The 26,114-nt window shown below is 43.4% G+C and overlaps 2 protein-coding genes across 11 annotated transcripts in view; both read right to left on the bottom strand.

The window, feature by feature from the left end:
- Positions 1-1,148, bottom strand: part of LOC138759145 (dual specificity protein phosphatase CDC14C-like) — a 199,899-nt gene extending 198,751 nt beyond the window's left edge. For 6 of the 10 annotated variants that reach the window (XR_011354646.1, XR_011354647.1, XM_069929197.1 and 3 more), the window contains exon 1: positions 913-1,148. Coding sequence is in view for 7 of the 10 variants with exons in the window: in XM_069929197.1 (XP_069785298.1) it covers positions 913-1,039 (127 nt within the window). In the remaining 3 variants the exon portion in view is untranslated. The remainder of the gene's footprint in view (positions 1-912) is intronic. The other 4 variants (XM_069929174.1, XM_069929178.1, XM_069929167.1 and 1 more) reach the window with 2 other exon arrangements.
- A 1,554-nt stretch (positions 1,149-2,702) lies between these two features.
- prxl2c (peroxiredoxin like 2C) lies at positions 2,703-26,104 on the bottom strand. The gene is made up of 6 exons (XM_069888426.1): positions 25,907-26,104; positions 12,624-12,692; positions 10,095-10,148; positions 9,314-9,419; positions 8,114-8,245; positions 2,703-4,172 (listed from the first exon to the last, which is right to left on the bottom strand). The coding sequence occupies exons 1-6, from the start codon at positions 26,102-26,104 to the stop codon at positions 4,045-4,047; spliced, it is 687 nt and encodes a 228-aa protein (XP_069744527.1). The 3' UTR covers positions 2,703-4,044.
- Positions 26,105-26,114: the final 10 nt, after the last annotated feature.

Genomic DNA, 26,114 nt, shown 5'->3' with positions numbered 1-26,114 from the left:
GATAGATGGAGAGATGAAGTTTTCCTCTGGCTAGCAGAGGGGGGCGATCCACCATTGGGCTAAGATTCCTCCTCACAATCATTTTTAACCCCCCCCAGATGCTGTTGAACTTAAACACCCGGGTTGATCATCGATCTTGCGGGGCTGAGAGCAAATATAATAACATTCAAACTTGGCAATTCTTTGAATGGACGACTCTATCGGACACAGTCAGTCCGCTTCCCTCCCTGATCGTTCTGGAGGGCACATTGGGGATTGAGGAGCGGATTCGACAGTTGAAACATCGTTCGGCTCCAACAAGAAATGCGACATTTCTCTCACGCCTCTAATCACTATTCATGGGAGGGGGGGATGAACAAGACGGCAGGAAACTTGGTTAAAATGACATCGATGACAACTGATGATTGTCACAGCAAACATCACGATGCTGTGTAGTCCGGAGATGCCGAATGCTCAGAATGGCGCACAGTTCTTCTTCGAGCTCACGCAACCACTGACAGACACTTCATGTCAATCCCCACTGTGGCTCTGAGTTTAAAATCCACTGCACCGGGTGCCCAGAGGAGGAACTCTTCCGGAGTTAAGTCTCATTAGATTTATTCAGGAAGAAAGATCATCGCTTCCTTGGCAACATAAACAAAACAAATGACTCGCAGACACAATTTTCAACTGCCTTGTGATCCATCTCGATCCCTGCAACACAGAGCCACGGGAGCATAGCTTTGAAATCACGTGATTTCTTTTGCATTCCACTCAGTAACTGTTGCTTGATATTTCAATGATCATTGAGAATAGGAGAAACGACAATAAAAAAAATGGATGAAGCAGTTGCCTCTCCAGAGAACTTGTTTAGGTTTGCAGTTGCATCGGTAACAATACGCGACGCCGCTTCTCTCTCTCTCGCTGCCTCACCTTGCAGTCTGATGTAAACATCGCTCCCCGCTGCTGTCGCCGCCGCCTGCTGCTCCTCCTCCGACTTGTTCCTCACCGAGCGCCGCTTCGACACGCAACCTCTGCGCTTCTCGTTCTTCCTCTTCATGACGCCCGGGGGCAGCTCTCCCACTTCACATCAGCCGGCCACCGGTGGCGGATCCCCATGCAGAGCCGTGGCCGGACAGGCAACCCCCACACCCCAACTCCCACCCACCCCCCTCCCTCCCCTCCCCCCCCCCCCCCCCCGCCCCCCAACTCCGGCCGCTGTTTTCCCTGCTGCAGCGCTCGGGCTCGCCGCCTCCTCCCTCCCCCTCAGCCTGCTGCGCTGGCTGATTGACGTGCGGCCCAGGAGGCCGGCGCAAGGGCTGGGCATTAGAAAAATCGTGCAACTTGGCCAATATCCTTCCCCTTCCTCGGAGCTCAATCAAAACAGGCCAAACTCTGCCAACACAATGAGGCTCATTGAAATGGACGGGCCACCCGGAAAACAACTGCTAAAGGGTTGGCAACCTCTTATAGTGGTGTCGAGCGTGTTAACAGAGAGCTGGAGTCAGAAACTGGAATGGGTCACTTACGCAAGTGCCCACCTGGAACGAAACAAGAAAGTCTGCAGGCGCTGGGGTCCATTACAATCCACAAGTGTGCAGGAGAAACTCACCCTGCATCTCTGAGAAGTCAAGGGTCGCCTGAGCCCTTCGCCACGATACGAGCAACAAATCAGGGTCGAAACGATGGCTACCCTTGACTGACATAGATGCTGCGTGACCTGCTGAGTTTCTCCAGCACTTTTCTGTATCGCCCACCTGTAGTGCTGCCGCAGCTGGGCTAAAGCGCCTGGCCGGCGAGTGAAGCCCTCCCATACTTCTAACCTGTCACTTCCACCAGGAGCCTGAAGTTGGAGATATTAGTGACTAATGTTTTCTGTGAAATTAAAATTTAAAAAAAGAGCAGAGCTCAAGTAGTTTGGCTGACAAAGATAAAGCTTTGCCTATGGGAAATACGGGTTTATTTTCTAACTGCTCTGACAGTATTCTGGAATTGTGCTTGTGCCAGAAACATAAATGTCCAAAATTCACCCAGGCAATGTGTGCAGGTTATTATTGAATGAAGGGGCTTTACCATCTAGTGTTCTGAACAGGACATTCCATCCTATACATGACCTGAGAACAAAATAACACTGAAATGCCCAAAATCTGCTGGAGAAAGACCTTGATATTTAACAAGCTGACGTTGGGCAATTAGTTTTCAAGTGGCTGCAGAGTAGTACATCAAACACATGTGGGAAAGGTGATTTGATGTGTTTTTGTACCCCAGTTCCAGTCCTCAATGTGTCTGCTGGTTAAGTAATGTCTTCATTTTAAAAATCTCATCCTTGTTTTTGCATTCCTTGTTAGCCTAATCTCTCCCTATCCCTTTAACCATCTGACTCACCAAAATGAACAAATTCTGACTCCAGAGATTCCCAGTGAATGACTGAATCATAGACATTTCTTCAGCTACCATGTCTGGAAATCTTCTTTAAAGCTGCCTGTCTCTGGCTCTCTTTTCCCCTTCAGGTACTCATTTAAAAATGTCTTTTTAACCAAACTTTCATCACTTGACCCAATATCTCATCAACTTTTACAACAATGTTCCTGTGAAATGGCTTGTTAGATTAAAGCATGCCATTACAAGTAGTAATACAAGATATTATCATTATCTATTTAGGCTATGAGAAGGCATGGGAATATCTAGATGGATAGCAAGTTCAGAAGTGTACAGGGATTCAGATTCCTTTATTGGCATATAATAGTAAAGAACATGTAATATTACAAAATTTTCTTCTGCCTATGAAAGGCAGTCAGAGAGAACCCATTATTGTTGCCCAATGCCCCTTGTAAAAGAGAAAGACAAACAAAAGAGAATCCCTTCAGAGTTGCTGAGTGTCCATGGATTCACTTCCAGAATTGTGAATTAATTGGGGGTATGGGATTATGGGCTAGAAGGGCCTGTTACCATGCAGTATGTCTCAAAAGGTCCAGTATGGGGATTTTTTAAAAATCAGACTTACATTATTGCAAATATGAAAAACAAAAAAGAAATTAAATTCATTTTTGAAAATTATTTGTACTTAACTTCTATAATTAATGTATGCAGGCATTGTTAAAGCCAAGCTTGTATGGGATTATTATCACATGTGTTTCCTGACCTACAAAGGGACAAATCTGTCAGAAAGTGAATCTTCTGTAACAATTGGAGACCACCAAAGTTTGGAAAGGGAAAAATGTTTTGAAGGGTACACAATCTACAAACTAACTTAGATTTAGTATCACTGGGCAATTATTGAAGCAAGATGCTTCCTATCTTTTGTCTTTCCAAATGGCTTCCTGCTGCTGCAATACTGATCTGTCATAGTTATTCCCTATTTCGTATTCAACACCTACATCTTCAATCTACTTTGGAAGAACCCAGATAACATCAGGTTTTTCTTTCCTTATTGCAGACAGCGTTAGAATGCTTCTGGGATATGCCAAATGGATTCAAATGAAGAGGGGTTTTACAAATCCTGGGCAATGCACGTTATAATTTCAGCTATGGTAATTAATTAATTGGCCTGGCAGCCTTTTCAGTTGAGGCATAGAATGTCTATTTACAATAGGTATGGCTTGTATACATGCAAGGTATAGCAGTGGCACAGTGGGTGCAACTAGTAGATGTGCTGCCTCTCCAGTGACCTAGGCTTGGTGCATGCTGGTAAATTAATTGGCTACTGTAAATTGTATTAGTGTCTAGATAAGTGTTTAGAATCCAGAGAAAATTAATGTGACAATGGGGAGGAAATGTTTGATTAGTCTAATTACTTGGTAATGACTCTACAATTTTAAGCCTCAATTCTGAATTTGTGATTTGTGCCTGAAACAGAAATCTCAAAAATCTACATAAATAATGCTAATAAGTTCAGTTATTTAATTGATATACTTCTAAAAACAGAAGGTCTCTTGGAATATGATACATTTTGATGATACACTCCATTTCTATTAGTTAAAAATACTGGAGATATGGTTAATTGAAAGGCTGTAAGTATGTAATGAAAAGAATTGTTTTCTGTTTTCATTTTCTGTCAATATTTTTTCAGATGTTAATGATCCCTGCCTCATGGTTGAAGTCCACTGTTTTAACTCCAGCCAGCTGCAGCAACAAGTTGATGGGAGCATGATCCAATCTATTTAAATCAAGATGTCCAAAGTGAAGTTTATCTCCTGTAGAAATAAGAATAAATCATGGATATATTTAGTAAGGCTCCCCTGCAATTGAACTATTTTGCTGTAAATCTTCAATTACTGAAAAATGAACTGAAAAACAATTCAAAAGCAGAAAGAAATAAAAGCACTGATTTCTGTTCTGTGCTAATCAAGTTATCTCAATTTGGAAGGGCAAAGGGGTTGTATAATCTGGTCAGTTCTCTGGGCTATGGAGAGTCAGTAAATCAGTCTGTTTTGACGATCAGCTAAGTACATCTTATCATGGTCACCCATAGCAGAGTTGATAGCACCATGAAAGGGTTAGGTAGAGTGGACATGGAAAAGATGTTTCTAGTAGTAGGAGAGTCTAGGATCAGAGAGGACAGCCTCAGAAGAAAAGGAGAACAGAGATGAGGAGAACTTGCTTCGGCCAGATGGTGAATCTGTTGAATTCATTGCCACAGTCAGCTGTTGCCAATATAAAGCAGAGATTGATCAGTTCTTGATTATTAAGGATCAAGTCAAGTTTATTGTCATCTGATTGTACAAGTACAACCCGACAAAACAGCTTTCTCCAGTCCTCGGTGCAAAAACATGCAGACACACAACCAGACATAACACACATACAGACAAATAATACATATGCAGGACAAGTATTATATCTATAAAAATAAATAAATGAATATTGCTTTATTCAAATTAGAGTCTCAGTTGTTTAGTGTGAGCAGTGCCTTTGGTCATTCAGCATTCTCACTGCCTGAGGGAAGAAGCTGTTCCTCAGCCTGGTGGCATTGGTTCTGATTCTCCTGTAACTCTTCCCCGACAGTATGACCTGAAAGATGTCGCATGCAGGATGGAAGGGGTCCTCAATAATTTTGCGCGCACACTTTAGACAACAATCCTGGTGGATCACTTAAATGGGGGGGAGGGAGACTCCAGTGATCCTCTCTGCCACTCTTATGGTCCTGTAAATTGACCTCCAGCAACCGTACCACACTGTGATGCAGCCGGCCAGGATGTTCTTGATAGAGCTCCGATAGAAAGTTGACATAATGGTGGCCGGTAGCCTTGCCTGCTTCAGTTTTCTCAGGAAATGCAGTTGCTGTTGCACCTCCTTGACAAGTGAGGAGATGTTGAGTGCCATGATAGGTCACTAGTTAAGTGAACTCCAAGGAATTTGGCGCTCTCCATCCTCTCTACTACAGTTGTTGATATGTAGTGGAAGGTCGTCATTCCTGGTCCTCCTGAAGTCCACGATTATTTCCTTCATCTTGTCCATGTAGAGACTCAGATTGTTACTCTTGCACCATTTCACGAGATTTTCCATCTCTTCTCTGTAGTGTAACTCATCGTTGTTGCTGATGAGACCAACTACTGTTGTTTCATCTGCAAACTTGATGACACTGTTGGAGCTGGAGCTGATGATGCAGTCGTGGGTCAATAGCGTAAGTGAGCTAAACACACAGCCCTGAGGTGTGCCAGAGCTCACCATGATGGTGCTCAATATTCTGCTACTGACTTGGACAGATTGTGGTCTTTATGTTAGGATGTCCAGGATCCAGTTATAGAGAGGGGTGTTGAGTCCCAGTGGGGAGAGCTTCTCCACCATCCTCATATTAAATGCCAAGCTGAAGCAAATTAACAGCAGCTGGCATATGAGGTGTCACTCTCCAAGTGGGCCAGGACGGAGTGAAGAGACAAGGCTATAGCATCATCTGTGGAATGGTTTCTTCTATAGGCAAAATGAAATTGGTTCAGCATCTCTGGGAGTGCTTTGTTGTGTTCCATCTCCAGACACTTGAAGCATTTCATAAAGGTAGAGGTCAATTCCACAGGACGGTAGTCATTAAGGTCTGTTATTGTCGCCTTCTGGGAAATGGGATAATGGTGCCTGTCTTGAATCCTGTGAGAACAACGGACTGCTGCAGTGAAGTGTTAAAGATGTCTGTGAAGACCTCCGTCAATTGGTTTGTGCAGTTCTTCAATACCTGACCAGGTATGTTGTCTGGTCCAACCGCCTTGTGTAGGTTCACCTTGAAAAGGATTCTCCCCAACTTGGCAGTGGCTATGCAGGGGTCATTAGGGAGACATGGAGCTTTCTTTAGCATAATCCTGTTCTTCGCATCAAACCATACATAAAAGGTATTCAGTCTGTCTGGAAGGGAGGTGTCATTGTCCTTAATTCACAAGATTGACTTGTGATCTGTAATGATCTTGATCCCTTCCAACATATGCCTCATGTCGCTGGTGATGCACAGCTGACTGTGGATCTTCTCCGTATCCCCTCACTTTGCCTTCCAGATTGCACGGGACATTTCAGCCTTGGCTGATCTTAGTGCCATCCTATCTCCTGTCTTGAAGGCAGCATCACGAGCTCTGAGAAGGGGCCAGATCTCTTCATCCAACCATGGTTTCTGGTTAGTCCTGGTTGTTAAGAATTTGATCTCAGTGTAGCTGATGTAGCCAGTCACTGAGCTTGTGTACTCCTCGTGGCTGCCTCCCTGAATCAGCTCCAGTCCGTGATCTCAAAGCAGTCTTGCAGTGCTGCTATGTCCCCCACCATGGCTACATCCTGATATCCCTGTGAACTGACCTAGCGGTCTGTACACTAGGGTTAGCAGGACAGATATGTGATCCCAGTAACCAAGGTGGGGACGAGGTGCAGCCTTGAACGCACGAGGGACATTGGTATGCACCTGATCCAGGGTATTCTCTCCTCTGGTGGCAAAGTTCACCTACTGTTGAAACTGTGGTAAGACTGTTTTCAGGTTCGCATGATTGAACCAACAATCATGGCACTGTTGGATGGGACGTCTGGGCTTCACAGATAGCACCATAAAGGTCCTTCATGGCTTCACCCTCATTAGCCAAAGGCAGAACCTAGACTGTGGCAATTTGCATGACTGAGCATTCCTTGAGCAGGTAGAAGAGACTGCAATTCACCAGGAGATACTCTATCTCTGCTGAGCAGAAGGTCTTCACAACAGAGATATTGGTGCACCAGTTTTCATTGATGTAAATGCACAGTCCCCTTCCTCGAGTCTTGCCAGAAGCAGCAGTGTCTCTTGTCAGAGGTTGTGGGAGAAGGCAAGAGAATGTGACTGAGAGGAAAAATACATCAGCCATGACTTGAATGGCGGAGAAGGCTTGATGGACCGAATGGCCTAATTCTTATGGCTTCTTCAGCAGTACTGCGATAGTGAAATACTGTTGAAGATGTCACCACATGGACAAGACATTAAATTGAGGCCTTATCATTTTTTATGAAGGGCACAATAGATTCCATAGTACCAGAGGAGGTGTTTAACAATTCTACAATGTAGTTGTCCCTCATTCATCATCTCTAAACCGATATGATCTTTTTGTGAGAATCTGCTGTATTTATACAGTAAAACCCTTGTCACCAGAATTCAAGCAACCAGCAAAAATAATCATGAAAATAAATAGGTAAAAAATATGGAAATTTAAAATTGGCCCGCTTCACCATAAGTTCACCAATCACGCAGCGTGCAGTCTCAAGCAAATGGAAAATTCACTTAACCAGCATCTACCAATCCTCACAGGTGCTGGATATCAGGGGTTTTTCTGTATTAGCTCACATGGTTACTAGGATGCGATAGCCAATTAATTTTAGAACCACCAAAACACAATTAAACTGGAATGCATGTTTTGCTAAAATAATTGCTTGAGAGAAGGGACGGAATTTATATTTTGAACATGAACATTAATTCAAAGCTGCAGTGTACTTTAATATCCAATGCATGGGTGCCTTTTACATATAGAATCTAATATTATAAGAATTTTCTGTTTCATTGACAACCAGATTGTTAAATGCAAGAAATTGACAATTTTTTGTTATAGAAACTGTTTTTTTTCCCTCCTTAAATAATATACTAAAAATTTATGACTTAATAAAAATCTTTAGTCAAGGCATCCTTCACACATAAAGCTGAGCTCACCAGGTCCTATGATCAAAGCTCCACCTTGCTGTCTTGGGTCACCCTGGAAGTCAAATGCTGGGTTTTTCATGGCACTCCACATACTCTTAAAGATTCCAGTCAATGTACTTGATTTTACATGGGGACTTCTGACTGATGAAAGAAACTCATGATTACTTTGACCAGAAAATGAGGATAAAAGATCCATTTACTGGCAAAACATATAATATTAACAAAAATAGTTAATAATTAGGGCAACTGGATGTATTTGCACTTCTTAATTTTCTTTGTGCTTAAAAAGAAATCAGCTGCTTTCTACAATAGTCCAGTGCCTGAGTGTCCTTTCTGTTTTTAAATCATACAGAGTGGAAACTTGAAAATTCAGAGCCCAATGAATGGTGGATGTGTTGATCTGCTCTCAGTTTGTATCTGGAATGAGCTGCCAGAGGAAACTATAACAAGGAGTACGATTCTGATGTTCACATGACATTTGGCCTGAAATAAGGATAAGAAGGGAAAAGAATATGGACTAAATGCATGCAAATGGGACTAGTCCAGAATACCAACTTGGTCAGCATGCGTGAGTTGGACTGAAGGACCTGTTCCTTGATGTGTGTCTCTAGGACTTAGGATTGAGTGGGAAAAGTATTCAGCTAAGGTCCACCTTTCACATTGTATCCAGAGGAAAAGTGAAAACATATTTCATGAGGTGGGCTATAGTCTTCAACATGAAGCAGGAAGTTCCTTTCCCCTTGACAACCTGCTGAGTGTTTCCACCATTTCACATTCTTATTTCAGATATCTAGCATTTGTAGTTGTCCACCTCATTTGGAATATTATTTAAATTTAGACACACATTACAGTAACAGGCCCTTTCAGCACACAAGCCTGTGTTGCCAAATTACACACAATTGACCTGCACCCCCACCCTTCCACAGGTTTCAATGGTGGGTGGAATCCAGGGTGCCGGAAGGAAATCCATGCAGACATGGGGAGAAAGTACAAACTCCTTACAGACAGTGCTGGATTTGAACCTGGGTCGTTGGTGCTGATATGGTGTTGTGCTAACCATTATGCTAACCATGGCACCCTTGTTAAACCTTAACAATACTCTCATTCACAGGTGATGTGTGTCCAATCAGACCCTACACAGGAACAAATACTAATGAAGAATTGATGATGTACATCCTGTCATAGAACTTCATTAAACCAATACACTACCTGCTTGATAGAATGTTTCTTCTTGTTTCATTTGAAAGCTTTTATAAATTTTTCTCTCTGGATCACTGTAAATTTCATGAGTATATCCAGTTAGTGCGCAAAAACCCTACAGGCAAAATAATATTTCTTTAGAATGAGGAAATAACTTGTTTCTTTATCCTTGAAGCCTGAATAAAAGTGCCTGTCATGTTTGAGGCTACAGTTACAAAATGACATTCCTGGATGCTGTTTATTGTCTACAATACCTATGGTTTTGCCACAACTCGCAGCTGAATTAGAATACAATTTTTATAAAGTACAATTAATATTTTATTTATGCTCGTAGAAACTCAATTTATATTGCAAGGATTAATGTGAATAAATAACATAAAAACCAATTAAATTTTAATTGGACTTCATTAATCAAAGGAAAGCTTTGCTAAAATTGATTACATCTAATTTTTTTTCTCTCACAGGAAATCTTTGAGCAACAACCATTTATTAGTAGGAACTTTGATCAATTAGCCCAATAGTTCTCTGGCAGGGTTTATGACGAAAATCAATTTCTTTCCATCTACTTCTTCTTAGCTCATTCACCATATCTTATTTCTCCCCTTTGCATATTTATCTGGCTTCCTTTTACATACAAATAAAATATGTGATTCTTCACCATAAAGTATTTAACAACAAAGGTTTGAATTCTGCCTGTAGATGTGATACCTTCAGATGTACAAATAGTATCCTTTGCAAATATTTCCTTTTTAATAATTATGAATTGAATAACAACAGGAGTTATACCTACCTGTATGTGGTCATGGCCGCATTGTCCAATAACTATTAGTCTGACTCCAGCATCCTTTGAAAAACAAAATAAGTAATTGGGTAATCTTCATGTGAGGTGCTACGCATCTTGAAACCCCAATTTATTCTGGGTTTTTTTTGTTATGTAACATATCACAAATGCTGCCAGATCTGAAAGCTACCAGAACAAAATGCTAATAGCCACCGTAACAATTGACACTAAATATAATAAAAAGCAAAATTAATTTCAGTTTATACTTGACAGAGATGTCAGAGAATCTATTTGCAAGAAGTGAATAAAAAGCAGAATTTAATTGCTTTCTAGAGACTTAGAGGTTCTAAACCTGATTTTTTTTAGACTCCTCTTTCATTATAACGATGAGTCATGTTAAGATCATTTCCATGTCTTCCTTCCTCATGTGTGAATTTCTTGCCAGGTAATAAATTAAGACATGGATTCTACCTTCATTTTACCCAAACATTTTCCCTTCACCTGATGGTTACCCTGATCGTATCAGTTCTGTTACAGCCTAGGTCAGCAAGAGCTGTAACACACTTTTCTTTAGATGTACACACTTCCTTTCTGGATGAACTTTCAAAGCCGCTGGAACTGCTCAGCATTCCAGATTTTATTTTAGATTTCCAGCATCCGTTACTCTTCCATTCAGAAGAAGAAACCTCTCCTTATATTCTCCTCCAAAACTCTGGGATCATAAAACCAACTACAAGTGCAGAACTGCTGGCCCAGTCAGTGCTTCTGTGCTTGGGATACATTTATTGACTGGAAATCAATGTTCAGATTTTCCAGTTCTAAATTACAGTACGTTACTGACTGGCCTTAATTAGCCACCAATAGAGGTACACTTCTTAAATTCTGACTAACCCAAGATGGGTAAAATTCAACTGCAGTCCAACTCCGATTATCCAAAATGGTTGGAACCAGGCCTATTTCGGATAAACAATATTTCTGGATAACTGGTCATTTTTTAAAAACAGACCAGTAGCCACAGCAAATCACTTGTAACAGTGTTTAAACAACAACAAACAGCAAGGGAAGGCCTTTAAAGCATGAAATAATGTTTAATTCTCACCAAAAACAACCAGAACAAAATCAGATAAATCCAAATGCAAAATTCTACTCAGAGGTTTTTCCAAAATTCCAAAATTTTTTCAACCTTATGACGTCAGGTCAGCTCTGAAAACATTTTGGATAACTGAGGATTTCTGATTGTTTCGGATATCCTCATTTATCCAAAAAATTTCGGAGGTGAAATGATCTCATTTCGGCTTTGAAATATTTCAGACAAATGAGGATTTCTGATTTTTCTGAGATCCTCAATGAACCGAAAAATTTTTAGAGCCGAACAGATGTCACTTCCAGGTCCAAAAAGAGTTTTGATAACTGAGTATTTCAGATAATCCGATTTCGGATAATCAGACATGTACTGTCATCATTTTATCACGTGAAACTTTGTCTTTCACTCAGTAAATCAACACAGTCAAGATGCTGGATGATTACATTGGATTTCCTCACTGAGCTCCAAACAAGCACATTACCTTCAAAATCTGTCACATATTAATCAACAAGAAATCTTACTCATTTTCACTTTTTCCAAGTGAAATTGATGAGTGTAAAATTAAATTATCCTCATCCTTGAACTAATTGTCAAATGTAGCGATTGTTCATTTAAGTTTTATAGCTGATAAAATGCTTCCTCTTTTACACTCAAGAACAGCCTAGTACTTATTGGGTTTCTTTGTAGTTAAATTAATGGATTAGTATGAATTGATCAGCTAAGGTCAATGAGTGTGAAACTGATTTGACAAATTTAAGTGTAAGTTCATTTGGAATAAAAAGCTAGTCCCAGTATGGTAACAATAAAAATTCCATATTTTCCTAATGTCTACTGTTCCATGAATAAAATCTGCCATCCTCACCAGCTCTGCCCTGTACCTGTCTCCATATGCAAAGATGCTATAGGTTCTTAATTATCAACTCAATTCAAAAAAGTTTGAAAGCCACTGTCTTAATCATATCTCATTGACTTATTATGTGCACGGTTTCATAACTCCAAAGGAAATGGGCCAATGACAATTTTTCTCAAGCAAAATATTTCAGTAACATTTGGGTCTAGAGCAGTGATTCTCAACCTTCTCTTCCCACTCACATGCCACCTTAAGCAATCCCTTACTAATCACAGAGCACTGATGACATAGGGATTACTTAAAGTGGTATGTGAGTGGAAAGGAAAAGGTTGAGAACTATTGGTTTAGAGTCAATTAGGGGATGGGTAATAAATGCCAGCCTTTCAAATAATGCACAAATCCACTGAATAAGAAAAAAAAACAGGGACTCTTGCATCCTTTGATGTAAAAGTAGTTGGAGAAGGGCAGCCTGCTGACTGACAAACACCCTCTTTCATTTCTGGAAGTATATTTTCTTTGGACTATGTGGAAATGAAGTATTAGGATAAAGCACTCCCATCATCAATCATCTTGGAGAGAAAAAGGAATTAGTAAATGATCTCACCTTCAGATACTTCTGTGGAATTTTTGCTAAATCCTCCACATACTCTCTGCAGGTATAGCACAAAAAATGCTGGAAAATAATGTCAAGATTTCATTAGGTTCCTTTAATAGCACTGAATAATAAATGTATTTACATCTTCAAGATCAGTCAGTTAATAATGGTGTGATTACTCCTTATCATAGTAGATGGTATAACGTTATTGCAGTGCCAGTGACCCAGACTCAAATGTGGTGCTGTCTATAAGGGGTTTGTATGTCCTCCCTGTGACCTGCTTTGGTTTTCCCTGGGTCCCACCCTCCAAAATCGTACAGGGTTGGTAGGTTAATTGAGTGTAGTTGAGCAGCACAGATTTTATGGTCTTTCGTACTGAATCATTAAAAAAGTTAAAAATTACTCTTTCAATCACTATGTTTTCATATCACATATGCAAAATGAAAACAAGACTGCCAGTAGCAAAACTACAAGGTCACTTACATATGTTTATGTAAAGTTTTTCCTCAGAATCCTGAAATTGTTGGAAAATCCCTGTAGTGAATGATGAATACCGCTGTACAGAAAAACCCCTGGCATCGGACATCTACAGGATTGGTAGATGCCATATAAGCAAGTTTTCTGATTGCTTGAGACTCACTCTGACAATGCCTAATATATCTGCAGTAACGGGATGGCATTGAAGAATATAGAGGAACAGAGGGATCTTGGAATAACGATTCATCATTCTTTGAAAGTGGTTTCTCATGTGGATAGAGTAGTAAAGAAGGCTTTTGGTATGCTGGCCTTTATAAATCAAAGCATAGAATATAGAAGCTGGGAGGTGATGATGAGACTGTTCAAGGCATTGCTGAGGCCAAATTTGGAATAGTGTGTGCAGTTCTGGTCTCCAAATTATAGGAAGGATATCAATAAGGTAGAGAGGGTGCAGAGAAGATTTACTAAAATGTTGTCTGGATTGCAGTATCTAGAATACAAAAAAAGATTGAGTAGACTGGGTCTTTATTCATTGGAGTGTAGAAAGTTGAGGGGGGGATTTGATAGAGGTAATTAAAATCATGAGGGAGTGGATAGAGTAGATGTGAATAGGCTCTTCCTCTTGAGGGTAGGTGAGATTGGAACAAGGGATCATAAGTTAAGGGATAGGGGGCAAAAGTTTAGAAGTAACATGATTGGGAACTTCTTCACTCAGAGGGTGGTGGCTGAGTGGAATGACCTTCCGGAAGAGGTGGTTGCAGCAGGGTCAATTTTGTCATTTTAAGAGAAGGTTGGATTGGTGCATGGATGTGAGGGGTTGGAGGATTATGGACAGGGAACAGGTAGGTGGGACTAGAGGAGATCACTTAAATTGATGTGGACTAGAGGGGCTGAGATGGCCTGTTTCTGTACTGTAATTATTATATGGTTATATAAGAATGAACAGTTTAAGACAAAAATACTACACTCCACATACTGAATAAACTTCACTTCCATGAATTTTTAAAACTTAAAGAATTTCACTTTATTTTAAGTCACATTCTTTGAAAACATTTAACCATTGCTACATCTGCAGTTATGATTAACATTTAACCATTACTACATCTGCAGTTATCACTAACATTTAACCATCACTACATCTGCAGATATCACTAACCACAAGACTACACCATGTGCTGGTGATGCTCCCAGATGAACAGAACAACTTCTACATGTGGTTCAGTGTGAAGAACGATGTGGCAGCAGAGAACACCACCTTTCCCCCAAACGATCAGGTGCTGTCTTACAGAGGCTGATGTTAAGAGAGAACTAGGCAAAGTCAACCCAAGAAAAGCTGCTGGACCGGATAACATTCCTGGCAGAGTGCTCAGGGGTTGAGCAGCTCAGCTAGCAGATGTTCTCATTGACATCTCTAACATCTCCCTGAGGGCCCTATGTGCTTCAAAGTCACCACCCTTGTCCCTGGGCCAAAGAAGTCGTTTGTGCCCTGCCTCAATGATTACCACCCTGTCGCAATCATGTCCATCAACATAAAGTGCTTCGAGAGCCTTGTCATGGGGCACATCAAGCACCTGCTGCTCCACTCACTGGAACCCCTGAAGTTCGCACATAGATCTAACCTCTCCATGGATGATGCTATCACCACCGCCCTACATCTACCCCTCACCCATCTGGAAAATAAAGACGTGTGTTCAAATGCTGTTTATTGACTTCACTTCGGCATTCAACGCGATCATACCCCAGTACCTGATAAGGACGTTGGGCCTGCTGGGACTAAACACCTCCCTCTGTAATTGGATTCTCTCCTTCCTGATGGAGAGACCTCAAGCAGTCTGGATTGGAACAGCACCTCCAAATCCATCACACTGAGCATGGGGCCCCCCAGGGCTGTGTGCTTAGTCCACTGCTGTTCACTCTGCTGTCCCACAATTGTGCAGCCAAACACAGATCAAACCACATCATCAAGTTTGTTGACGTCACAACAGTGGTGGGCCTTATCAGTAAGAATGAGGAGGCAGCGTACATAGACGAAGTGCAGGCACTAATGAACTGGTGCAGAGCAAACAACCTGTATCTGAAGATTAAAAAACAAGAGATGGTTGTCAACTTCAGGAGGGACTGGGGAGATCATGTTCCCCTGACCACTGACGGCTCTACCATTGAGGTCGTCAAGAGTGTTAAGTTCCTCGGTGTGCACCTGGCAGAGAATCTCTCCTGGTCCCTTAATACCAGCTCCATGCAAAGAAAGCCCAGCCTTTACTTCCGACGAAGGCTGAAGAAAGTCCATTTCCCACCCTCCATCCTCTCGGACAGCAAGACCCTGCAGAGGATAGTGAAGTCAGTGGAAAAGACAATTGGGGAACCTCTTCCTAGCATGAAGGACAATCTACAACACTCAATGCAGACGGAAAGCAATAAACATTGTGAAAGACTCCACACATCCTGCATGTAAACTGTTTGCAGTGAACTGGAATTCACTGTCAATGTATTGTTCTGATGGCTGGCTCCACCCTCACCTATCCCAATATAAACCCTGGTTTTCCTGCCTTACCTCAGATTCACCTGAGGACTATTGTATCTACCGGCCATTGATTGTAAGCTATTAAAAGATGGTTTGTACTCCACACTTGTCTCTGAGTGCAATCAATCGCATTACAATTTTAATAGCTTAACTTTGAAGCAGGATGGAAGCCCTGTTGAAGCCAGGCATGATCCAAGTCCACCCTCTGTCCCCTGAGGCCCCAGAGGAATTCGCCTACTGGCTGGAGTGCTTCCAGTCCAACCTGACGGCCACACAAGATCGGCACTTCTCTCTCGAGTCGGCCCTAAGGGGTTTGCTGTCATCAGAGACTGTACAACTTACGAGTCTGACATGGAACGTTGAAGGTTCACTACACGAGGCCCCAGAATGACGTGTTGGTGAGGCACGACACTCTCAATGTCAGCAGTGTCTGGGTGAGTCGCTGGACAATTATGTCCTTGAACTGTAGGCCCTGACCAGAAAATGTCACTATGAAGAAATCACGGCCTGGATGAGAGAGGAGGAACAAATCAGGGACACCTCGTGCTGGAGTGAGGTCGAGGTACGTGAGGCAGCGACTGCTGGTGTTGGGGAAGAAAGACTTGGCCATCACCTTGGAGCTGGCAAAAGTGCTCAAACAGACTCATCTGGGAGCTGACAACCTCACAGACGAAAGCAGTGCCTTTTCAGAGGACCAGGTTATTGGGGTGCAGGTGGCCCCCGTAGTGCCACTGCCCACTGCTGTGGCCATGTATGACCAGGGTTACTACTTTTGTGGATGGGCACAGCAGCCCTGCACCTGATGACCCATGACTGACTCTATGTGCTCATGATGCAGTAAGCGAGGGCACTGGGTGAAGGTCTGCAGGGCCATGTCCGAGTCCTAAAGTGCCAGCCTTAGCCTTAGCCTCTCTGACCTGCTCACCACCAGCATCTTGCTGCGCCTCATGAGGAGACCAGCCACCAGAAGTAAAACATTGCAGGAAACAACAGTGGCCATCCTGCTGTGGCTTGAGGTCAATGCCATCTAGTCCTCCTTCGGATCAGAATGGAGGGGGGCCTCTTAGTCGACACCATCTTGTCTGCCGCGGGCCAAGAGGAGAGAGTCAACATTGGCATGGGGAGGAATGGGATTTCTGGAGTTCTGGCATCAGTCGTCCTGGATCAGAAAAATACCTCACCAATTAAATAATTCAATGATGGAGATGAGGGTAAATGGACATTTGAATAATTTTGGTAAACACTGGCTCCACGGAGAGGTTTATAAACTCTATGATGGCTCTGCGGTACAACTTAAAAGTGTATCCGATGGACTATCGTATTTTCTCAGCTTCGCATTCGCACTCTGCAACAATCCAGGGGTATTGTATAGTACATCTAACTGTAAAAGGGAAGGGGGGGGGGATTTTGTAAGTTCCGATTGTATGTACTGAAAGATTTGTGTGCTTCTGTGTTGCTGGACCTGGACTTTCTGTATCACCTTAAAAGTGTTACCATAGAGTACTCTGGCCCACTTCCTCCAATCACGGTGCGGAATGGAAGGTCTCAAAAGCCGGGCACCACATGCGGACTCTCCACCCTAAATATTGATGCCCTCCCACTGTTTCCAAACTTGACTCTCAATAACAAACCAATAGCCACAAAGAGCAGGCAATACAGTGCAGGGGACTGGGAATTTATTAGAGTCAAGACACAGTGGCTGCTCAAAGAAAATATCATTGAGCCTAGCAACAGCCCATGGAGAGCCCAGGTGGTAGTTGTGAAAGGAGAAGAAAAGTCCAGGCTAGTGATTGACTATAATCATTTCACACTCCTGGACGCATACCCCCTCCCTCGAATTTCAGACATGGTAAACGAAATTGCGCAGTATCATGACTATTTAATTATCGACCTGAAAGCTGCATACCATCAATTACCAATCTGTTCCGAGGACAGCCCCTACACAGCATTTGAGGCAGACAGATGGCTCAATCAGTTCTGGAGGGTCCCTTTTGGCATCATTGATAGGGTCTTTTTCTTCCAGAAACAGGTGGACAAAATGGTCAATGAATAGGGGTTGAAGGCCACCTTCCCTTATCTTGACAATGTTACGATTTGTGGACACTCTCTGGAAGACTATGATGCCAACCTCCAAAGGTTTCTTCATAGGGCCAGGGCCCTGAACCTCATATACAACTCCAGTAAGTGCATGCTCCAGACTAAATGTCTGGTGATCCTGGGCTATGTGGTGGAGAATGGCGTCATTGGGCCTGACCTCCTGATCTCGAGGACCATGAAAGCCTTAAGGAGATGCCTGGACTTCTTCTCCTACTGCGCCCAGTTGGTCCCTCACTATGCGAATAAGGTCTGGCCCCTCTTAAAATCCACCTCCTTCCCATTATCAACTAAAGCCCAGGTAGCTTTCACATACATTCAGAGCTACATCACAAAGGCCACCATGCATGTGGTGGACAAGAACGCACATTTCCAGGTGGAAAGCGATGCCTCTGATGTAGCTATGGCCACTACCCTTAACCAGGCAGGAAGGCCTTTTTCTCCCACACTCTACAAGGCCACGAGCTGCGGAACTCATCAGTGAAGAAAGAGGCCCAAGCCATTGTAGAGGCCATCAGGTACTGGAGGCATTACCTGCCGGTAGAAAATTTATACTGCGCACTGAGCAGCGATCGGTAACATTCATGTTTAATAATTCAAAAAGGGGGGCGTGGCAAGATGGCGTAGAGGGCAGACGTGCGGTCCTAATCCTCCCCAGTCAGTTTTTTTTAAACACCCATTTTTAAACTTTAATCTAAGTATATAAACATTTTATTTCTGTTTCTAAGTATATTAGTTGTCTATAATGGCGGCTAATATTAAAAAACCTAAGACTCAACTACAGAAAAATCTATTTTTTAAAAGTGCTGAAGAACTGAGGCCTACCTGTCCAGCTGGAACCACAGATCTGCTGATTGGAACCTCCAAGCCACAAAGAACTCCAGCCAGGTTAAACATTACGCCGGTACCGGTCTTGTCCCTGCAAGATGGCGCCGGCTTGTTGAAGAAATTGACTGACGTTGACCCGTGCATTCGCGATGTCAGGGACGCAGGTGATCCGATGGAACAAAGAACCCTTGGGTCTGCGCTGCCATCAGGGGAGTTGGGGACGCACAGGAAGACGCTGGAGATTGCCCCTGGCTCTGCCGGGCATGTGCGGTGCTCCCAGGGTCTGAGATTTATTGGAACGGGTGTGGGCTGCAGGGGGACCCGAGAGGCGATGCCCCGACGTGGTCAGGGTGCCGTCATTGGGTGTCCAGACCCGCAACCGCACGGGAAAAGTCCTGACACCGATCGAACAAGAAGAGGACTTACCTTTCATAGCTAGTTCACAGGAACAACTGGAGGAGGAGCTTGTAGAAGGTGGGTCTCAAGATGTGGTACTAGAATCCAAATTGAACTCTATTTTTACTGCGCTGGAAGGGATTGCTTACTATATGGATAATATGTCTCATCAAATGACCCAAATGCAATCTACAATGTCTGAAGATCTATCTACGCTTAAGAGAGATGTTAATAAATGCCTTACTTCAGTAGATGTAGTACAGGAAAAAAATTTTAAAGTTTGAGACGGCTTTCTCTGAATGTAAAGAGCAAGTTATATCTAATAAAGAAAAAAATAGAGAAAGTAGAAGATTCGTTCGTGGATTGGGGAATTCAGAAGAGAGAACTATTGAAGAAGATTGATTCATTGGAAAATCAAAGCTGGAGAAATAATATAAAAATTGTGGGCCTTCTGGAAGATATGGAAGGCGCGGATCCAATAAAACTTTTTAAGGATTGGATCCCTGAGATGTTGGGTAAAGAGTTCTTTCTGGGTGGTTTGGTATTGGAAAGGGCACATAGAGCGTTAAGGAGGAAACCGTTACCGGGTCAACCATCACGAGCAGTTTTAATTTGGTGCCTGAATTATCAGGATTGAGAAATGATTTTGCAGTTGGCGATACGGAATAATAGAATAATAGAGTTTTCTTCTATGCTGATTTGAGTCAAAAAATTATTAGATGTCGACGAGAATTTAATTCTGCCAAGGATGTGCTGTGGCGGAAAGGATATAAATTTGCTTTTCAATACCCTGTTGTGTTGAAAGTCTTTTATGGCAATTATCAGTCTCAATTTTTTGAGAATGATCATGATGCATTGGTTTTTGCTAATTCATTACCGGATCTACGTGATCAGGGAAGAATCTCGCCGTTGTCACCTAAAATAAGGGCCAATGGACATGGAAATGGACAGAATGGAAAAAAATGGGAAGAATGGGAAAGATGGGAAGAAGGAGGCTTTGACACACAGTTTTAGCAATGTAGAAGATTCAAACCAATCTTTGGGACTGGAGTCCCAGGGCTGAATATCTCAATGATGTTGAATTACATTATAATATATATTCTATCTCTGGCTGGGGGGAGGTGGATGACACTGATATCTTTGATAGTCATCTGCCACCGGTGGGGTGTATCACACACAGTTTTTTAGGGAATTACTACCTTTGGGTGTTTTTTTTTCTTTTGTTTTTTTGGGGGAGGGAATTAAATGTATTCCTTTTTATATCAACTTTTTTTATAATATTAGGGGAGGGTGAGTAGGTTTTGTTTATTAGTAGGAGAGCGACGTTTTGTATTAAGTCCCTATATTGTTAATTTATTAAAATGTCTAGTTTGAAATTTGCAACTTTTAATGTTCAAGGATTAAATAATCCAATTAAGCGAAAGCAAGTTTTAGCTTATATTAAGAAAATGAAAATTGATATTGCTTTTTTACAAGAAACACATTTAACTGAAAAAGAGCATTTGAAATTGAAAAGAGATTGGGTTGGTCATTTTTTTTTCTTCAGTTAATTCTAAGGCAAAAGGTGTAGCGATTTTAGTTCATAAGAATTTATCTTTTGAGTTACAGACTGTAGAGGGGAATGGTGGGAGGGTTTTAAAAGTGGACTGTAAAATCTTTAATGAACTTTGGACCTCACTTAATACCTATGCACCTAATGTAGATGATGAAGGTTTTATTTCAGACGCATTTTTGTTACTAAGTCAAGCTAATGAAAATATTCTAGTTGGGGGAGATTTTAACTGTGTTTTGGATCCATTAATGGATAAATCCCCAAAATGTATCAGAAAATCAAAGATGGCAATACAAATTGGGGCTTTAATGAAAGACTTAAATTTGGTAGATATTTGGAGAAGGATTAACCCTACAGAGAAAGATTTTTCTTTTCATTCTTCCCGACAGGATACCTTTTTTAGAATAACTTTTTTTTAATATCGCCACATTTACAAGGAAAGGTATTGCTCGCAGACTATAAGAGTAGAGTTATATCAGATCATTCTTTTTTTTTTCTTATGAAAGTTTGGAGGTGGTACGTTCATCCTATAAATGGAGGTTTAATACAATGTTGTTGAAAAAAATCTGAGTTTGTTGCTTTTGTTAAGAAACAGATTGATTTTTTCTTAACTGAAAATACTAATTCAGTTAAAAGTTGTTTTGTATTATGGGATGCGTTAAAGGCTTATTTAAGAGGACAAATAATTAGCTATGCTACTAAAGTTAAGAAAGGGTATATGGCTGAAAGTCTTAAATTAGAAAAGCAGAATGATGAACTGGAGAAGGAATTTCAGAAGGGAGTGACAGAAGATCAGAAAATAGCTTTGACTAGATTGAAACTGCAATATAATACATTACAGACCTATTAATTTGAATGTTTACTTAATCAAACTAAACAATGGTATTATGAGTGGGGTGAGAAGGCACATAAAGTACTTGTATGGCAGTTAAAGAAGGAGCAGACTTCAAGGGTTATTAATGCTGTTAAAAAGAATTCAACAGTTGTAATGCGCGTCGAAAGAACCAAAGACTTGTTGATCCAAACCGAGGCTTTTGTTAACTAAAAGACTGGAGCATATCACAAGTAGGTCAACCAGTCCAGAATGACCTGGTCTGGGTAGGAGCAATCCTTTAAGACCTGCCAGTAGGTGTGGCTACACTCTCAGCCAATCACAGTCATCCTACACGACCATCTGTACATATACACATTGGTGATAGAATCTGTACTATCACAACAGTTACTTATAAACCTCAGGAAATCAATGAACAGTTTTATTCATTTATATATTTCTTTGGCTCTCCTTAAGAGAGATGGCTGAAGGGGTGGGGTTTCTTTTTATATATATAAAAATCTTGTTGTGGATTGTATTTTGTATGATTACTAATAATTTTTCAAATAAATAAAGTTTTTTAAAAAAAATGCAAAAAGGGGAAAAATAAAGAATGATAAGATCGCTAGGTGGAGCATCGAACTCTCCACCTATAATTATGACATAGTATACAGGCCAGGTACTCTCAATGAACCTCCAGACACCCTGTCAAGAGGGAGCTGTGCCTCTGCACACACCAGCCAGTTGAAGTCACTGCATGATGAGCTTGGCCACCCGGGCTCATTTCGTCAAGGGTGCAACCTGCCCTACACCATTGAGGATATCAGGGAAATGACCAGGTCCTGCCAGGTCTGCACTGAATGCAAGGTGCACTTCTACAACCCTGACAAAGCGCACCTGATAAAGACATCCTGCCCCTTCGAACGACTCAGTGTCGATTTCAAGGGTCCCCTCCCTTCCACCAACTTTCTCAATGTCATCGATGAGTATTCACGTTTTCCATTTGTCATCCCCTGCCTAGACATGACCACCAGCACTGTCATCAGGGCCTTTCACTCTATTTTCACCCTGATCGGGTATTCCAGCTATATCCATGTTGACCGGGGCTCATCATTTATGAGCGAAGAGCTTCACCAGTATCTGCTCATAAGAGGCATTGCTTCAAGCAGGACAACTAGCTACAATCCCCAGGGGAACAGAGAAGTTGAAAAAGAGAACGCGACTGTATGGAAGGCCATGAAATTGGATCTCCGATCCAAAGGCCTTCCAGGCTCATGCTGGCAAGAAGTCCTATCCATGGTGCTCAACTCCATAAGGTCGCTCCTCTGTACAGCGACCAATGCAACTCCTCATGAACTCCTCTGTACCTGCAGAAGTGTACCGCCGGCCTACAGCAGGGGGCAACCTCTGTATCTGCAGGAGTGTAAGGGGACAGGACAACACCTGGCCGGCTGTCAATCAGTCGGCCTGAATGGATCAAGCCCCACCGGGTCGCGTGTCAATCACTCTCCGTGATATAAGCCTGCGCCGGCCTCTCGAGGCTTCACTCAGAGTTGCTGCAGCTACAACCAGCCTGGCTCTGTGGAAGTCTTTGTGGATTAAAGCCTGTTGTACAGTCTTTACCTAGTGTGTGTCTGATTCTGGCTAACAGCGCACCACAATTTAATCCTCAAAATTTTCCCACAGCTGCCATGGAAAAACTCCTGAGCACAGGGAGCCTCAAAGATGACCCACGCCACCTGGAAGCCCAGACACGCTTCGAGATCTGGCTGTACGTGGTTGAGGCAATCATTGAGGCGCACGCAGCGGCATCCTGGACTCAGATCAGAAGAGGCTGGTCCTACTCCGGTCAAAGCTGGGTCCCCACACCTTCCAGGCAATCAAAAGCTGCTTCATGCACAAGAGCACAATGGACACTCTCGAGAACTTGTACAAGACCCCCATGAATGCAGTCTGTGCAAGGTACCTCCTCAACACCCGAGCCCAGCAACCCGGGAGACGGCTGAGTCTTATCTGGGACACCTGCGAGAGTTGGCCCGACCATGTCTGGCTGAACCCGGGGTAGGCGCAGAGGAGGTCGAGAGGCTAATCCGGGATGCCTTGGTCCGAGGGCTACGCTTGAGGGCCACCTGGCAGAAGCTGCTGGAAGATAGTATCTACGTCCTGGCCAAGACAGTGGAAGTGGTCTGAACCCTGGAAGCTGCAGCCATGTACATCAAAACCTTCAATTCCAGGTTCCCCCAGGCTCCCTCATTGCCCTCTCACACTGCAGCTGCAGCCCTAGAGTGAGCTGGGGAGAAAAACAATGCTGCGGCAGGTGCCTGGTGCCCCTGTAAGTACTGTGGCTCCTGGTGTGGGTCAGACCGACGATCTCGCTGAAACTGCCTGGCTAGGAACCAGTACTGTTCCTGATGCGGCAAGAGAGGCCACTTTGCTAAAGTGTGCCTCTCAAAACCAGCCATCAGCACAGCGGCCCTCTATGACCTCCCCACCTCCCCCGTGGACCCCTCCGTGTTCACGTGCTGGGAGGCGCCATTGTCCCCGCTACAACTTCCGCCTTCCCCGACTCTGACGGTTCAGCATTCGGATTCGCCAGTGCTGATCGCAGCGTGTGCTCCAAACACCCAGACCAGCACCCGCCCTCGCCAGCGCCGCTTGCCGAGAACTACATTGACATCACTTTCGGCTCACGGTGTGACGACACTTCCGGCAGACGTAATGGCATCACTACTGCCGGCCGCAACGACATCACTTGCCTTGGTGCAACGAACACGAAGGGGGAAGGAGGCCAGCCATGCAGCGGGCCCGCACGTGCCATCGCCATCGCCATCTTGGGCCAGGCAGCGGTCGACACGGAGGGCCCCCGACGACGATGAGAACAATGTGGTCAACATGGTCGATGACCAGACCGCCCTACTGACGCTCCACACGCCTCCGGATGCCATCGGTTGCCGTACGATGCACCCCAGGACCAACGTCGAAGTGGTCAACATGGGCGATGACCAGGCTGCCCGACACGCCCCACATCTCCGGATACCATCGGCTGCTGCACGATGCACCCCACGACCGACATCGACATGCTCAACACAGGCGATGACCAGGCCGATCTACCGATGCTCCCCACGCCTCCAGACACCATAAATCGCTGCGCACAACTGGAGAGTGACAACACCTGTGTCCTCCTACACACGAACCTCAACTACCCTTATGTTAGGTTCGGCAGTGGCAGGGAGGACACAGTCTCAACCAGGGACATGGCACCAGCATGCGCACCCACCACTCCACGACATCCTTCAGCCCAGGACGACACTGACCGGGCATACATCCCCGCCCCATATCAGGCAGCTATGGGGCGCACAGGACCTCCTTGACCATTCGGGGCCCGCTTCAACCCTGGGGGACAAACTTGCCCCCCACCCATCCAATACGACTCGACCCTGGCCCCCTTGGCCACCCCTCTGTGCGGGACCACACCATCACACAGACCCCTGCCGCCAGCCCCCCCTCTTCCCCTCTGACCAGTGACCAGGAGCCAGTCCTACGACGGTCAGAGACCCCGGTGGTCGCCGGATCGTTTTAATCTGTAAATATTGTATTTTGTATAGTGGGTACAATTCCTTGTTACTGCCTCCCTCCCCGAGACAATCTTAAAGAAATGGGTGGGTGAGTGTGGTGGTACACCACCGGCATACTGCAGGGGACAACTTCTGTACCTGCAGGAGTGTAAGGGGACAGGACAACACCTGGCCGGCTGTCAATCAGTCACCGTGAATGGATCAAGCCCCACCCGGTCAAATGTCAATCACCCTCCGAGATATAAGCCTGCTCTGACCTCCCGTGGCCTCACTCAGAGTTGCTACGCTACTGCCAGCCTGGCTCTGTGGAAGTCTTTTTGGATTAAAGCCTGCTTTACAGTCTTTACCTTGTGTGTGTCTGATTCTGGCTAACAGTGCACCACACCCCCTCCACAAATCCTTCCAAAAGATGAACAATAACATTTAACCATCACTACATCTGCAGTTATCTCCCTCTCCACGGATCTGCCCAAAAGAGGATCAATAACATTAGGCTCCCTCAAGTTTCCAGATAAAGCCTTACTAATATACTAATAAATATAAAGACTCTTACTAAGCATGGATAAGGAGACCTTTTCAGAAAGTCACCCCAACAGCGAGCAGCATCAACCAGTTCTTCATCATGGGTGATGCCATTTTATTCAAACACAACTTTATTTAAAAGCCTGCTATGGGCAAAGCACGACCAAGGGACTCAGCTGACTGAATATTTGCTCCCATCTTCATCCAAGGTTTATTTGTTACTTCAGAGAACATTTACTTTTACAAATATAAACTTTTATTTAAATTTTGATTCTGTTTATTTACCAGTCTGTTTATTTATTTATTTTCCTTGCAATTTTGTCGGTTGCTTGAATTCTGGATAACAGTTTTTTTTTTACTGTATTTATTTTTGTATTTTTCCACATTTTTCAATCCAAATTAATCTCCAGTACTGAAGAAGTTAATTTTGAAAACCTGCAATGACTTAGCTGATTCTCAGCCAAAAACATTCTCCAGACCAGGCCTGAGCCATCAACATTCCTCTGCCTCACTTACCCTGACAAAAACCAAGATCGCTTTCTTCTCCTCATACAAAGCTGGGAATGAAATTTTTCTTCCATAACGATCGACAACAAAACAGTCTGCAGCAGCCTTGATGTCGATGACTGGAGGTGGGTTGAGTTGGTTTTGGGGGCATCTTTTGATCTGCACGATTTGGGGAGCTTGCAATGTCTTTTCCAGGCTGGTTGACATAATTGTTATT

The sequence above is a fragment of the Narcine bancroftii genome, chromosome 1 (assembly GCF_036971445.1).
Source record: "Narcine bancroftii isolate sNarBan1 chromosome 1, sNarBan1.hap1, whole genome shotgun sequence".
Lineage (NCBI taxonomy): Eukaryota > Metazoa > Chordata > Chondrichthyes > Torpediniformes > Narcinidae > Narcine > Narcine bancroftii.
The sequence above is the reverse complement of the archived record's forward strand: the minus strand, read 5'-3'. Positions and strand labels throughout refer to the sequence as shown.